This window comes from Corvus hawaiiensis, chromosome 22 (assembly GCF_020740725.1).
Source record: "Corvus hawaiiensis isolate bCorHaw1 chromosome 22, bCorHaw1.pri.cur, whole genome shotgun sequence".
Classification (NCBI taxonomy): Eukaryota; Metazoa; Chordata; class Aves; order Passeriformes; family Corvidae; genus Corvus; species Corvus hawaiiensis.
The window spans coordinates 4,954,465-4,970,169 of NC_063234.1; the positions used below are offsets into that span (position 1 = coordinate 4,954,465).

Here is a 15,705-nt window from a genome sequence, read left to right on the forward strand (position 1 = left end):
GGCACATGGTCATCGTAAAATATTCTGAAGTAGAAGGAAATCTTGTTTTAAAAATCTGCAAAAGCCCAGATTTGGAAAATCCACCAGCAAAAAACACCATCCAGCAGTGTTTGTGGACTTTCAGTTTGTATTGTGTTTTCACAGTTACGTGGTCATGTCCACTTGTTTGGTAGGTTAATTACTGAGCACAGCACAGATGTGACCAGGTAGAATTAGCAAGATTGTGGTCTTTGCCTGCCTGAGTTGTGTTGTTCCTTTCACCACAGGGGGTTCAGTTTGGTTTATCCATCAGTAAGTGTTTAGCAAATGTAACTCTCACTCTTAGAAGTATTTGCAGTGCTAGTTTTTATTTTTTGTTGTTGAAAGCATTACAGGATCACCATAGCATTACAGTGATAATATAGATAAAATTGTGCTTCTCTGCCTTCTTTACATGATTTTCAGAACTTTTTCAACACAGCAGAACAGGTAGCCTTGAGCATAAGATAACCTTGAAAGAAAACAAGGGCTACAGAAAAGTCTCACCTCTGCAGTTCTCTAACATCCCCACACTCACCAACGTTCAGGGATTCCAGTTTGAGAGTGAAGTTCCAAAATTAAACATCATTTCTCAGATCCCAAACAAAATCAAACCCATGCTAGTTCCAGTTTAGGATTTCCACTCCAGACAGGAGCCTTCCTTTTGACTTTTCTATTTCTGGAGCAGTGTAGTCTTTGTACAGACTAACCCTAGAAATTAAATTCATGGCTGCAATTTCAGTGTCTGTTGTAAGACTTCACAGAAACTGAGTTCTCCATCTGATACCATCAGCACCTCCTGTCTGTCTCAAGGGCCAAAGCAGACCTTGGTTGTTGTCTTCAGCATTTCTGGGCTGTTGAAGAATCTTCATGGATATTCTTGTCTCTTGCCTTCAGTGGGTGCCAGCCATGCAAAGATACTGGAATTGCTATAGTTTCAGTGAAACAGGATGTGCTAGGTCCTTGCCTTTGCATCTAGTTCTTATTGGTGTGTTTTTACAAGAATATTTTCTAGAATGGTAGCACTTTAAATAATCTTAACATTTGTTTGAGAGTCACTATGAAGCAGAAATCAGAAACCACATAATGCAGTCAAAATCCGAACCATAAATCAAAAATGTTTACATTCCTTGCCAAGTATAAATTCATCAATGATATGGCATGACTTGCATCTTTCTTCTGAAAAATACTTCTATAAACTGTTTATATAATTCACAATACTATCCATTATCTTATTTCCAGATAAAAAGGAAAAAATCCCATAGCCAAAAAAGGCTAAAATTCCATGGAAGCCATTCTCGCTATGATACCAGGTCACTTGAACACCATTGTCCTCTAGTCTCTTCTTGTATAACAGACCATCATCTCTCAACACATCAAACTCACAGGTCACAATGTAGGACTCAGGGAGCTGGCAAATAATGGAATCTTCAGCTAAAAGTGGAGAAAATGTTATTCCTAAAATTTCTTTGACAGCTTCATGGACTTCAGGTTTATATGATGCGGGTTTCGGTGGTATGTAGCCTCTAATCTTAAATTCATCAGGAATAAGGTCAGCACTTACCCAGTTTTTATATTTTTGTCTCATACTCTCAGGAACATGGCAGTTTTGTAAAACATCTTTCCATACTGTGGGTTTTCTGTTAAGGTAACGAAAACAGAAGTAGATAACCATCTTCCGGGACAACATGGGGACAGAAGCGTTCTGCTGGTAGGAGGGCAAATGGAAATCCAGCCCCTGGAGTCCTGGGTAAAGTAGGACCTGAGCACGTACTTTTGGCAGATCTCTGTCATTGAGAAGTATTTGGCAAATAACTGTAGCAAAATTAGCTCCACAGCTGTCACCACTAATGATGATGAGACCAGGATCCACATGATACTCTTCTAAATTCCTCATGAAGTATAAGGTGGCATTGAGACAGTCAAAATATTGCCCTGGGTAGGGGTGTTCAGGAGCCAGACGGTACCTGAAATGTCAAATACTGTGCTTATTGTCAGTGGAGTTATAAACATTCAATTTGTGTTGTTTGCAGTTGCTGTGGTAGTTACATAGAGTTTATTTTCTTTATTTTAAAGATTATATTTGGGTTTAAATAGTGTAGATTGGAAAGCCAAACTAGTGATGCTACAGCTATTTTAGAATACTTTGCCTATAAGCACATTTCTAAATTAAATGAAAGGTTTAAGTGAAAAATAGGTATACAATCTAAAATAGTAAATATTTTCAGCATATTTTTCATAAGAGTTTCAACTGAGAGCTGTATTCCCATAAACACTTTTATGGAAAAATAGCACTTACCCAACAGATACAACCACTGAGTTGCATTTTTTGGCCATATAGCGGCATACTCTTTCAAAGGCTCCTAAAGAGAAAGTTTATCAGAAATGATGATTTGAAAATCAAATATCCTTTTGAAATTAAAATACAGATCCCTGAACATACACTGTGTGGAAGGCCCTGCAACATGAGACCGATAGGGACCTCGTGTTATAGAATGTGGTCTTTACACATTAACACATTTTCTGTTGGTCAGTGGCTCTCAGGGCATCACACAAGCATGTAAGGATGGTGATACCAAGGAAACCCAGAAATCTGTCTGGGTTGGTCTCGCATCTCACCTGGTGGTCAACAAAAGGTGTCTAAGGAGAGTGTAAGCTGGGGACAAGCAGGAATTAGGAGCATACAGGAATTTGAGTTCAGGGTGGTCCTTTGAGACAGAAGCTGTCTTTATACCTAATGCCCTTGATTAGTATTTCTTCTGTGAATTAACCAAACCACTTCTTAAGCCCATGATTTTAACCTTAACCATAACAGCTTTGTGCAGGGAGGAGTTCTCTCACTTGCTTACAAAGAGTAATTTCTGGTTCCTCCTTTTGTACCTGGCATTCACTGGTTCCACATGGTGACATTGACTCTGGTACTGTAAGAAATGGTGGATAAATCCTTCCCTGTTTAACTTCTCTTGCTTCTCATGATTTTGTAGTCACTTGGTGTATCTGTCTTTATGCATCTTTTGCAGCCTGAAGAGTCATAGTCCATTCACATATTCTCTGCATAGAGATACTTTTCTTACCTAGGCAGCCTCTCCAAGTATTTCCAGTACTGCTCTATCCTTTTTGAGCAGTGGGAACCAGAACTATAAGCACTACACTATATTTAGATACACCATGGATTTATTACAGTGGCATAAAGAAGTTTCCTGTTTTGTCTTTCCTTTCCTACTAATAGTTGCTAGCATTTTATTTGCTTTTTGACTGCTACTGTGCAGTATGTCAGCATTTTCAGGCAACTTCCTACCATAATGCCAAGACCTCCTTCCTGCAAGATCTTCTTCCTGCTTCTGCTTGGAGTCCATTGCTTCATTTATAACGTCATTTATAACTTCATTTATAATGCTCTGTTCATCTGTTTGACTTCTCTACATGCCATTTCACCTGTCATTTTATTGTCTGATCCTCTGCTGTCATAAAGACATTCTGCAGTGTTGGGGTTTTAGTTTAGTCTTAGGTTTTCCTGTTAAAGGAATTTTCTCCCATATGCATGTTGCTAGGGGACAAATAGCTGTACTTAAGAAAGACAAAAAGGGAAGTGGGGCGGGCCTGGCTACTTTTTTGTCTACACCTGGGTGTGGGGACAGTTCGCTCTGAGCGTCCTGGGAGAGAAGCTGCAGAGAAAGGAGCTGCTGCTGCTTTCTTTTTGGCCGCTCTTTCTTCCTGCTGGAAGCAACGCCGGGACCCCAAAAGCCGCTTTTCCCTGCCCTGCTGGAGACCGAGCTGTGGCTGTCCTGCTCCGCTGCTGCTTCGAGCTTTCGCTACGCTGTAGCCCTGCTCGCCCTGCCTGCCTGGGCCTCCGTGGTTTTTTCCCATCTGGATACATCTCGTCTGCCACCCGGGATTTGCGTTCGTCCCTGCCATTCCAGCCTGCTGTTCCTGAGAGTCCGGGATCGGCTGCCCAGGGGCTTGTGAAGCCTTTGTTCCATCCTTCCCGGGATCCCAGGGCACCAGAGCCGCGGGTTTCCCGAGCTTGCTCCGGAGCGCCCCCTGCAGCCGCGGGGGAACCATCGCACCTGCCCTGCTCACCGGGAGCCGCCAGCGCCCCTGCCGGCTGCGAGCGGAACTGCACCCGAGGGGAAATAGCCTGACAGCCGAGAAGGCTGGCACTGGGTTTGTGATTGCTGTTACTGCCATAGTTGTTGTTGTTTTGTTTGACTGGTTATATACATATATATATATAGTAAAGAACTGTTATTCCTATTTCCCACATCTTTGCCTAAAGGCCCTTGATTTCAAAATATAATAACTTGGAGGGAAAAGGGGTTATATCTGCCACTTCAAGGGGGGCCTCTGCCTTCCTTAGCAGACACCTGTCTTTCAAAACCGAGACATGCAGTTTTTCAGCCATCCATTTATGACCCTCAGCGGACTTAATACCACATCAGCTTGCACCATCTTTTGTGTGTTTGAATAAATTGATTAGCACTGGCCCCAGCACAGATCACCTTATGGGAATCTCACAGGACCTTCCCATAACCCATATTTTTTCTGTTTTTCAATCAGCTTTTATCCAAATGAAAGACCTTCCCTCTTATGTCATGGGTGTGTAGCCTCTTTAAGAGACTCTTCTGGAAATCAGAGTGGGTTTTAGCAACTCAGTCTTCTTTATTCATGTATTTCCTGACTTAAAAAGCTTGAAGTGATCAAACTGGTAAAGAGTGGGTTTAGATTAGATATTAGGAAGAAATTCTTCCCTGTGAGCATTGTGGGGCCCTGGCAGGATGACAGGATGTCCAGAGAAGCTGTGGCTGCCCCATCTCTGGAAATGTCCAAGGCCAGGTAGGACAGGGCTTGGAGCAACCTGAGATAGCAGAAGGTGTCCCTGCCCATGGTGGGGACTTGTAATGAGAATGAGACTTAAGGTCCCTTCCCACCCAAACTATTCAATGTTTCTGGGATTTGTGAAGCATGATAGTCATTTGAGGAATAAGTGATAGTTATCTGCCCACTGATTCTCTTCATTGTAGCATCTGCTAATTTGCTGGTTGCAGACTTCAGCCTTCCTAGGCTGGAGATTCCCCAAGTCCTTCTGAAAGCCTGTCATCATGTTGATTGCTTTCCTGTTATCAAACGCCAAAAGGAATTGAAGCCAAAGGTCAGGTCCCACTCTCTGTGTACAGGTATGGCTGTTACATCAAGCCATGCCATGTAAACAGGGACTCACTGTGCAACTTGTGGTGTGGTTTTTTCTTCCAGTGAGAGGAATTCACCTGTCACTTAGATCACAGAGTGTCATCCCTGGAGTCCTCACAGCCACCCAGACTAGCTGTAGATGTGAGCCTGACACTGCACCCAGACTCCCGTGCTCTGAGTACAGCAGAGTAAGTTATTTGTGCCCCAGTGCAGAGGGGAACCTGTGGCACAGGATCCTGCATGGTTCCTGCATGGGGCTGAAGGATGCCAGGAAACTGAAGTCTGCCCAGTATAGTGCAAACCTACACTTTGAAACAGTAAAGGATTCAAACCCCTCAAACTGCCCTGCCTGACCCCTGGAATGAAGTCCGTATTTCCATGTTAGGGGCCTTGGCTTGCAGAGAAGGCACTCGGAGCTTCGGCTGCTCAGAAGGAGATCCAGAGCAGTCAGGAGGCAGAGTTCCCAGTTGCTGAGACAAGGGTTGTCTCCCTTTCTGAAAAAGAAATCAAGTATCCTGTTCCATGTCATCACAAGAATCAAACTTCCCCAAATTGCTCCTTCGTTATTTGTATTTTCCTTCATTTGGATTCCTTGAATGGGAATTTATTTACAGATTTTTTTTTTTTTAATGTATTCTTTAAATTCTTCCTGGGACCCATATTATATCTTTCATGTAAGATAGAGTAGTCTTAGTAGAGCAGAGTCCCTCACTGAGAGCTGAGAGCAGGGTGAGGGATTTCTGGATCACAGGTCTCTAGCCCAAAGGAAGCAGAGATGTGACTTTAACACAAGATTATTCATTCCACAAATACTTTCTAGTTAGCGCTGCGATTGCCAAGACTGGTGACACTGGGAAGGACAGGGCAGACATTGACTGACACATGCCTGAAGGCAAAAATGTAAAGACTTGGATTTGACTTGAAAAATAAAACTTGTCCATTGCTTACTAATGCTCCCAAATGTGCCGGCACCTCCGTGAAAATACAGAATTCCTCTTCTTTTGCCAGTAGGTGGGCTTTTGGGCTGATAAATCCTCAATGGTACCTCATATACTGTGAGATCTTTGATAAGCAGTTTGTAATCTCTCCATGGGGGTATCCCATCGAGTGCTACTCGCAGTATGGTTAAATCATTGCAGATCCCCAGCTTCTCCAAAATCTTTCCCTGTTGAAAAGAAAGAATTTGGAAGAAGAGGAGTAATGTTGGCTTGTTCCTGAACAGACAGCATTATTCTATGTACATGCAGTTCACTATGTACAGGATACATCTAGATATTTGTTTTAAATTCTCAAGTGAAACAGTTTCCCAGCATAAAGTGGCTGCAGTTTGCAGAATCTAAAGAAGCTTTTAAGATTAGTCATATCAATTTTATGTTAATTTAACCTGTTTTGCGTTCATATATATCAATGCTTACAGGTTTCAGGAGTGTGAATTGCTTTGTTCTTTTTTTTATTCCCTTAAGCCATTATCCGCCAGCTCCCAAATATCCTACCCAAGGAAAAGTAAAATCCCCAGGTTAAGAAATTTAACTTACTGTGACCATGGTTGTAATCATCAAAGAGTGGAAAAAACGAAGCTTTAGAGGTTGCTCAATTCCAGGTGGCAGTTCTGAGTTGAAAAAAACGTATAATACAACCCCCAAAAACAATGCTGGTATTAAAACAGGAGAAATAAAAAACATTCCTATAATTGCTAAAGTCGTAAAAACACATGCCATTTCACTTCAGTGGGAGTGAATGCTATAATACCAGTGCTGTGTTAAGCGTTGTTTTCAAGTGCATCTGAGGAGTCTTCACGGGAGAATGAGTGCTCAGTTCATATGCAGAAATTAAATGTTTATTAATGTTGCAATGCAATGTAATGCAATTTTCTCCACCCTTCTTTTGACAATGACATTATTGGCAACACATCTTTATGCTTTCTTGGTACCCTTTACAAAAGGTGGGATTCAAAGTATACGGAATTGATTGATACTATGAACTCTTTGCTAACAAGGAGAAATTATTATTCAGAGGGGGCCTGATTTGTAGATGGTCTTTTTGGTTTGTAGTGGATTCATTTTGGATGGGCATTCCTGTTGCAGTGTTAAATTTTAGTGACATGGAGCTACTTGCATTTGTCATCAAGGTATATATACACTTCTCTGAGAAGAAAAATACTCAAATCAAAATACTCTTGTTTGTAGGAGAATGCACTAACATATTCATGCTTTAATTTTGCTTTAAATAAGAGCGTATTTGCTCAGTGTTTAAAATTAGTGCAAGCCTTAATGTACATGAAGGTCTCTCCAGACACATGGGGGTGTGTTTGTAGATTCATGCCACTGTTGTTTCTGCTGAAAGCTTTTTACTGATTAACCCTCAGTGTTTCATATTCACTGTTATTCTTGTTTGCAGTTCAATGTAGAGGCATTATGAATACATGTATATTGGTGAAGGATGGTAACAGTTGGTGGCAGTTGTTTGGTGAAGCAGTTTTTCTGGTTTGTGTTCTTCTTACTTAGAATTATGTTTTCTACACGATTTAAAATTTACAGGTCCCAAACCTTTTTTGTGCCTTGGCTTTTAAAGTGGAATTCCCATCTGAAAACTGAATTAGTCCTTAGTTTCATTAGCATATTATTTAAATCAAAGCAACACTCACAGCTGATTTGCACAACATTGGCTTGAGAAGGTAAGAATATGTGGGATGAAGCAATGTTGTAAATTTATGCCAAGGTTTATGAAGTAGGGAGGTCATCAGAGCCTTTTCTGTGCTGAGATTGGCTGATTTGGAGCCTTTCCGTTCCACAGGGCACAGATTAAGGATATAGGTAGTTAAAATTTTAGACTGTAGAGTATTGAAGCCAAACCCAGATGCCCGTGGCCAGTGCTCAGCCTGTCCTAAGCTCATCAGATGTTCTCCACAGCGGTCTGCAGTGCAATTGAGGCAGCCCAGTGGTGCTTGTGGTTATTTGCTTTAGAAATGGTTTCTCTGTAGTGTGATATTACAGCACAGCCTGCAGGGGTTTGGATTTGTTTTGCCATATATTCCTGTAAGAACAGCACAGTTTTACTGTTTATTTCTGATGTCTGTGTCATCAGTCCAAATATCCTGAAATAAATTCCCACATGGAGATCAGCTTTGAATATTGTATTTCAGCATTGTTGATGATTTCTTATATTTGAATCCTCAGAGGAAGCAATTTCTGTGCTTTCAAAAGAATCTTTAATCAAGAATAAAAAATTCCTACTTGAGTGGCAGTAAATGAAACTTTTAAAGGTGACCAAAGGCAATTAAACACCTGCTGTTTATATGATCAGATTATGAAAGCCTTATACCAAAGAGCACGTGTCTGTCTGCTGTTAGCTCTTGCTGACACCATTTTGACACAAGACTTCTTCTCCTATTCAGTGAGTCAATAATTAATCAGCTTTAATCAAAACCAAAACACCTCACACATGCCACCTCTGTTTTGAAACCTTGATGAATCTGATAGAGTGGAAGGAAGATTGCTTTACTGTCTTTTTATTTAAAAATAAATTTACAAAGGGACAGTTTGGGGTTTTTGTTGGTTTGCTTTTTGATGTTATGCCCTGGCAGTTGTCTATAAAATCTGTTGTACACTCATGACAATCTGAACAAAAATCTTTCATTTCCGCATTACAGCCTTTCTGTTGTTAAAGAAATGTTGGTGAAGTAATGTTTCAAAATAATACCTTAATGTTTTACTCTTAATCTCTTAATATGTTACTCTTAGAGCATTCTCTGCATGTGGACTTAGAGCATGTTCTACCTCTGTGCTGTTTGCACCTCAGTCCTCCTTGTCCTGTTAACACAATGTCCATGTTTTTCCAGAATCAAGCAAATCCCATGGTCTGAGAGCTGCTTGATCCTTCTGAGGATGCTTATATTGACAACTGTGTGATGATGCTTGGTGCCTTATATTCCATATATTTCAGCTATTTCCAGTCTGGCCAGCTATTCCTGTACCCACAGGATGGGTAGGAATATCTATGGTCACTGTCTGGTTCTCAAGTTGTTACAAAACAGTCAGTAAAGTTTTCAGTGGGTTTTTTTTTCCCAGTTGTTTTCGAGGTGCTAAATTGTCAAAAGAATCTTTTATTTCCTTTCAATCCACTGCATGAAGTGAGTACCTTGTATCTTTGCAAACACAAAGGCTTCTTCTCTTTCTGGCAGTAGAGACGTAGTTCTTTAAATGGTGGGTGTTTGATGTGTTTTGCTATAGCCATATTTTTATTTTTCAGCAAACTCGTCCTCAAACCCTAGCTTCCACAAAGTCTTTACCTATTGATGAGAACAGCCTTGCACTAAGTAAAGGTTGATGAGATTCCACTAAACCAGAGAAAATGAACACAGTCTGGAGTTTGACATTGTAATGAGAATTATGGATCTCATGTGGTTCTTTATTGTTATAAAACAGCTACTCGGAGATCACAAATTGATGCTTTATTCATTGAACTTGATGTTGCTGGAGTTTAATGTTAATGAAGCACTTGATGAGTACAGAATCAAAAATAGTTGGGTAAATTCTTCCCATTTTCTCATCAGCAAGCCTCCCTTTATGCATTCTAAAATTCATTCTCTTCTTGATTTTTCGGCATATTTCTAATAGTTATAGTAATGATGGGAAGGGGAAGTACAATAACAATACCTATCTAAGGAAATGTGGTATTTGCAGGTTTTCACGAGACTCAGTCTTGTGGGTTTTCTAAAGCTTCTGTAGCTGTGGAATCCCACATAGCTTCGTAGGCTGAGAATGTGTAAAACTCATCAACTTCCCCTTAATTATTAGCAGAAGAGGCAGGAGCTGAGAAACCCAACACTACGCAAGGCAGGAGGGTCAGGGGAGTTGGTGCTAATGAATTCTGTGACTGTCATGAGTTACTGGTTTTCCTGTGAAGTCTTTCTCTAAAACATTGCAACACATTTCACTTGTGATTGCAGGCTGTTGCCACCACAGTTAACCTGGAGTCAGTTGACTATTGCAGAGCTACTCTGTGTAACACAAGAAATCCTACGATGAGTAACTAAAGCGTGGTAAAGTAGTCAGCTGTGATGAGAGGTATCGACTCCAGCAGGTATAGTCAGGAAACAGAAAACAGGAAAAAATAATGTATTCCAAAGAAAATTTAAACCCAGAAATAATAGCTTCTGGTTGAGTTCTTTAGTTTTTTAATGTTCATTTCAAAATGAAACACTCTGGTAAATATAATTTGCCTTGCTTTTTAAAATTATTCTTATTTTCTCTAGGTAATTTAGCAGAACAATTAGAATCTGTAGAGTAATTTAACTGACTTTGTTTTTACCAAGTGGAGCATGGGAGGAACTTGCCATCCTTCACATTTCTTCATTTTATGTTAACAACTGATTGAAAGCATCTCAGAGCTCTTCATATCTGTAAGCCTGAGTCTTCTGATCTGTGAGATGGATTTAATATGCCCTTCACAGTGACAGTAAGAAACTTTGAGAAATTACACCTTAGTACACGCTCTACCATACTGGTTTTTAAAGGTGCTGTGTATTTGCTTCATCTACCTCTGCATTTAGGCTGCCTCCTACCTACCTTTCAGTGTCCTCCCTTTTTGTTATCTCCATCTCCCCACCCAAATAAGTAGCCACTTCCTGTATGTTTTGCTCTTACGACAGAAAGCCACCTCCATTTAGTCTGCCATAAATCTTTATTTTAGCCTTTCCTTTCTTCCTCTTCTTCTTTGAAGTCTTTCCCTTCCAAATGACTCCTAGGCTAAGCAGCTGCTAACAAATTCTGGAGTAAAAAGCTGTACTGTACTAAAAAGAAAAAAAAGACAGATGTTATATATTAGCATTCAGTGATGGCAATTAAGATCTTGTGTTGTGCAGTTCAGGGCAGGTACATTTTTTAAATGCTTATTCAACTGGAGGATTTTGTTAAGTAGCATTTGAAAATGTGGGTGGATTGTTGGGTGTCTGTGTCTCTGCTGCTGTGCAGTTCTGTTCCTCAGAGTGAATGAATTCTGCTCCATGCATACGGATTCCAAAAAGCTGCTCTGGAACATCCACATGGGATTTCATGGCATGTCATCACACCAAAATGAATCTTACTGAATCAGAAGTTGCTTGAATGTAAATATAACAACTGCAACTGCCAGGTTTTTCTGAATCTCAGTACTCCAAATATTCAGGTTAGCAGTGTCTTCACTCTGACAGGAATCAGCAAACATAGTGAATAACTGAGACAAGGAAGACAGCAATAAAAACAGCCAGAGTTTGCAGGATTGCCCCTGAGCAGTACAGAGAATGGGCATCATAGGCAGAGAATAGTGTTAAGTGCTTTTAAATAAATAATATTATTTATAAATAATAGAGCTAGTAAATTTGGAATGTTTTCTAATTGCTTATTTATTTTAAAAACGCTATGGTATGTGAGTTGTAACTAGAGTGGTACAAAGAGGTGATGTGAAGACAGCAAAGGAGAGGATAATTGAAGTTATAAACTTCTGTAATACACCACTTCAAACTTGATTGGTCAGAACAGGTAATCTAAAGTTGTTATGTCTTAAAAAGTGCTCTGTTATTAAACAGACAACTTCAAGCTATGAAGGCATAAGAACAGGTTCAGTAAAATATTGAAATCAAACCACAGTTTGACCTTTGGTAATGTGTTTCAGGTACTCACATTGTGTGCCCAGAGCAGAGATGTTTGCCAGGTTATTACAGACTCAGCTGGTGCTGACATCTGGTGATGGAATGATGCAGGGCAGTTTCCTTTCCCTTCCTTCATTTCCTTCAACTTCTTCCTGTCACACAGAGCTGTTCTAAGAGTCTCAAGCCCTCCCAGCTGCACTGGTCTTCCCAGCATCTCACTAGTTTTCAGGTTTTGACAGTGTTCCAATCCGCCCCTAGATCCTTTTATTTGTGCTATGGTGCCCTTGGATCAAAGTGTAGAGACCAGCTAAAGAAATGTGGCTCTTGCCCTCATTCTCTGGGGTTAATACGTCAGGATGGACCAGCCTTGTCCACATCTGTTGAGCTTTTGACGGGGTACCCTTCCTTCTCGGACCAGGGTAAAAGAGCAGAGGAGGCTGCTGTTCTGCTAAGTTCTTTATTCCATAGTCTCACAGTTTTCTTGAAGGCAGAGTTCAAAGGGGGTTACATGATAAAGGCAAGCAGAAACAGCAGGCAAAACACAGCTTCTTCTGTATGTTCTATATGCTCCATATACTCTATACTCTATATACTATACACTATATGCTCTATTTTCTAGACTTAATACTCTGTATTTTTTCTTACAGAAGTGTGGATTATATTTGTTAACTGACCAATAAGATTAACACACTATTCTAGTTTTTCTTTTCTTAACCTATCCTGGTCTAATTCTAACAGTCGTAAGCCTTACACCAGTGTTACATTGGTGTTACACAGATTTGCGTATACAGTTTCTATCAGTTCTTATTGTTTGTATGAACACTCCATCTAAAAAATGTGAACAGTGTAATTCTATCTATATTTTGTCTAAAGTAAAGAATTCTGTGGAAAGGTAACACTGCTGCAGTAAGAACTGTGTTTAAGGTCTCTGCTACAGCTTTTTAATGTTTAAGGCACTTAGCATATATTTCTACTAAAGTTAAAAATCTATATTTCTATATCACTTTGGTGTGGTTTCATGTATCTCAGCTTGTCCAAAGGTTTTAATTCAACCCCTGTGTTTTGGCTTCCCTCCAGGCCTGAGTCCAGAGGATCCTTCACTCCAACACACACCCTATCCTGCCTGGGGGGCAGCCTGGGGAGCGCTGTTGCTTCACTCAGGGTGCAAACTCTTGAGGGATTTATCATCTCAGGCACCTCACCTTCTCTTGTGGAAGGAACTAGTTGTTTTTGTCAAGATGGGAAGGAACTGCCCCAGCTAAGGAAACTTGTTTTCCTAAGTTCTTCATAGGCAAAAACTCCAATAACCCAGGAGCTCTCTGGGTTAAAAAAAAAAAAATCTCTAGTATCTTCATCATATTATCTTTGGGGTGTAATACCCATGAGACGTTTGACAGCTGTCAGCCTTTGTGTTAGTCTGACTTGTTGTGCATTTTAGTGTCAGGAATGTACTGCTCTATCACTTTATGGACAAATTGCCACTGATGTCACTTCAGCATTTGTGGCACAGGTTGCCCATATGGAAAACAGGCAGCATTCGACAGTGTCAATGGAAGTGTGTGCCTAGAAATCAGGAGAACACTGGAGATTTTCTGGGCTTTTTGCTTATTCACATTGTATTCATTCAGAGATGCCATATGGAAGATCCCTATAAAATTTCCCCTTTTTCCTGACTACTATGTGAGCGTAAGTAAATGTAATTCATATTGTTCTGGCAGGCTTTCTTTGCTCATATGCTGAATGTAAATCACAGCTGTGCAGAGCATTGCAGCAAAGTCCTTCCCTTGGTTGTAGGGTGTCTTCTGTTGCATCGTCTTACATTAACTGTCTGCAGGATCCTTGCTTTTGATTATAGTTTAAATGAGCCAGTGGGGGGCAGAAAACACATACAGTAATATCAGATACAGTGAGTATTGTTTGTAAATGATAGAGCTAGCAATTTCCCTGACAAGAATGGTGGTAATTTTAGTGAGGATAGTGTTCCAAGTGTTAATTTAAGCAAAGACCGTCAGAAGTTTTGACTGCCAGTAAAACTGCATCCTTGCTCTGCTTTTGTTTCTATATGGAAATGCATCCTGCCTCCAAGTAGAACTTACTGAAGAATTTAAGACAATAGAGTCTGTGACATGATAAATTATTTTAATTCAGGATAAAAGATTATAACAAGAACCAGCAGAATTACACTGTTCTACAGTGTCTTGGTTTGAAAGTTAAGTGTCTGCTAAGGAAAGCAGGAGCCTCCCTTGGAATGGAAAATATGACCCCCTTTCTTCCGAATTATTGTAACTTTGAAATTAAGGGGCTTAATCAGGCAAAGATATGAAAAAAGGAATAACAGTTCTTTACTAGGATGTATAACAAGGCAAGTAACAACAACAACAGCAGCAACAACAAACAGAACCAGAGACCCAGTGCCGGCCTCTACCGGCCGCAGGCGCTTTCCCCTCGGTGCAGTTCCACTCACGGCCGGCAGGGGCGCTGTGGCGCGAGCTCGGGGACCACGCGGCACTGGAGGCCGGGCTGAATGGTGACGATGGGCTGCAGCAGTGTTATAAATAAAATATGTAATTCATGCTATTATGTATAAAACTGGAATGTAATCAGACCCTACAGAGACCGAGTTTCAAAATCCCTGCACCAGCCTGGTTGAGAGGAAAAATTTCACAACACTAAAAGTATTTCTTTCACAGTAAGTGAGGATTCCACCTAGGTGGGATTGGATCTTATCACAACTGCCCAGGAACCAGAGATGGCCCATCCATCACCAGAAATAGCCCACTCATCACCCGGGATGGACAATTCATCAGACCCAGGAAAGGCTTTGTGCGGCCCAACTCCGGGACAAAAAAACTTCATGAATACGAGAAGAATAGAATTAATTCGGACTCTACCCAAAAACTGTATAAGAAGGGACCAGCCAAAGCAGCATTCGTGAACTTGGGAGGTCTGGTGCGGTAGAGATCAGATCTATGTGTGTTCACCCAGCTCCGACCCCGGGCTCGGAGCTGCTTTTCTCGGTCGTGGCTTTTGAAACCGATATTTCGGTCGCATAATAAATTTTTATAAATTTTGATTGAGCAATTTTATTTATATTAGTTTGGTGACCCCGACGTGATACGATTTGGGGTACCCCTTTTTCGGTCAGGAGGCGCCCCGCTAATTTTTCTAGCGGCCTGGCTGGACAGGGGATCCCGCGGACCAATCGTATCAACGAACCTAATTTAAAGTAGCACCTCGATCGAGAAAAGGAAATAAAACGAGCTCTCAGGGAACTTGGGGGGGACCCAGGGTGGGATCCCCGGAGCCGTGGCAGGGTAATTCACTCATAAAAATCTACGTGCACGAAGAATCCACGCGGGAAAACGGACCGTAAGTATTGCGTGGTTGAGTGAGGGCGACCGAGCGTGTGTGTGAGACGTGATATTGTCACGAAGCGAGTGTGGACCCCAAGATCGCAGTTCCTCTCTCCCGCGAGGGAAGAGGTTGGTCACGGGGGAAGCGAAAGAAAAACCTAATTTTTTTCCACATGTCAAGCCCGAATAAATCGAAAAATTCGGGGGATCGGTCGCGGACGGCTAGGGGGAAGGGTACGTCCTTTATCGAGTTCAAGGACTGGTAAGCCCCCTAGTCTCGGACATATTTAGTCCAAGTAAAAGTCAGAACTTTGAGAGCAGTTACCGGAGGAAAACCCCCAGACCGGTCCTCTGCGAGGGCTACTATACCGGTAACATATTAAATACAAATTCGAAACGGTACCGAATTCAGGAACTTAGAGGACTCTGCGCAAAGTCCAGGTAAGAAGTAATTTTTTATTTTTTTCTCTTTAAGATGGAACAGAAAAAGAGTAAAATCCCAAGAAAACCCCAGGAAAA

At 41.1% G+C, this 15,705-nt stretch overlaps 1 protein-coding gene across 1 annotated transcript; it reads right to left on the minus strand.

Annotated features, from left to right (window-relative positions):
* Positions 1-327: 327 nt before the first annotated feature.
* Positions 328-7,004, minus strand: LOC125337222 (arylacetamide deacetylase-like 4). The gene is made up of 4 exons (XM_048326669.1): positions 6,741-7,004; positions 6,154-6,370; positions 2,318-2,381; positions 328-1,985 (listed from the first exon to the last, which is right to left on the minus strand). Exons 1-4 carry the CDS (start codon positions 6,921-6,923, stop codon positions 1,211-1,213), a joined length of 1,239 nt encoding a protein of 412 aa, XP_048182626.1. The 5' UTR covers positions 6,924-7,004; the 3' UTR covers positions 328-1,210.
* Positions 7,005-15,705: the final 8,701 nt, after the last annotated feature.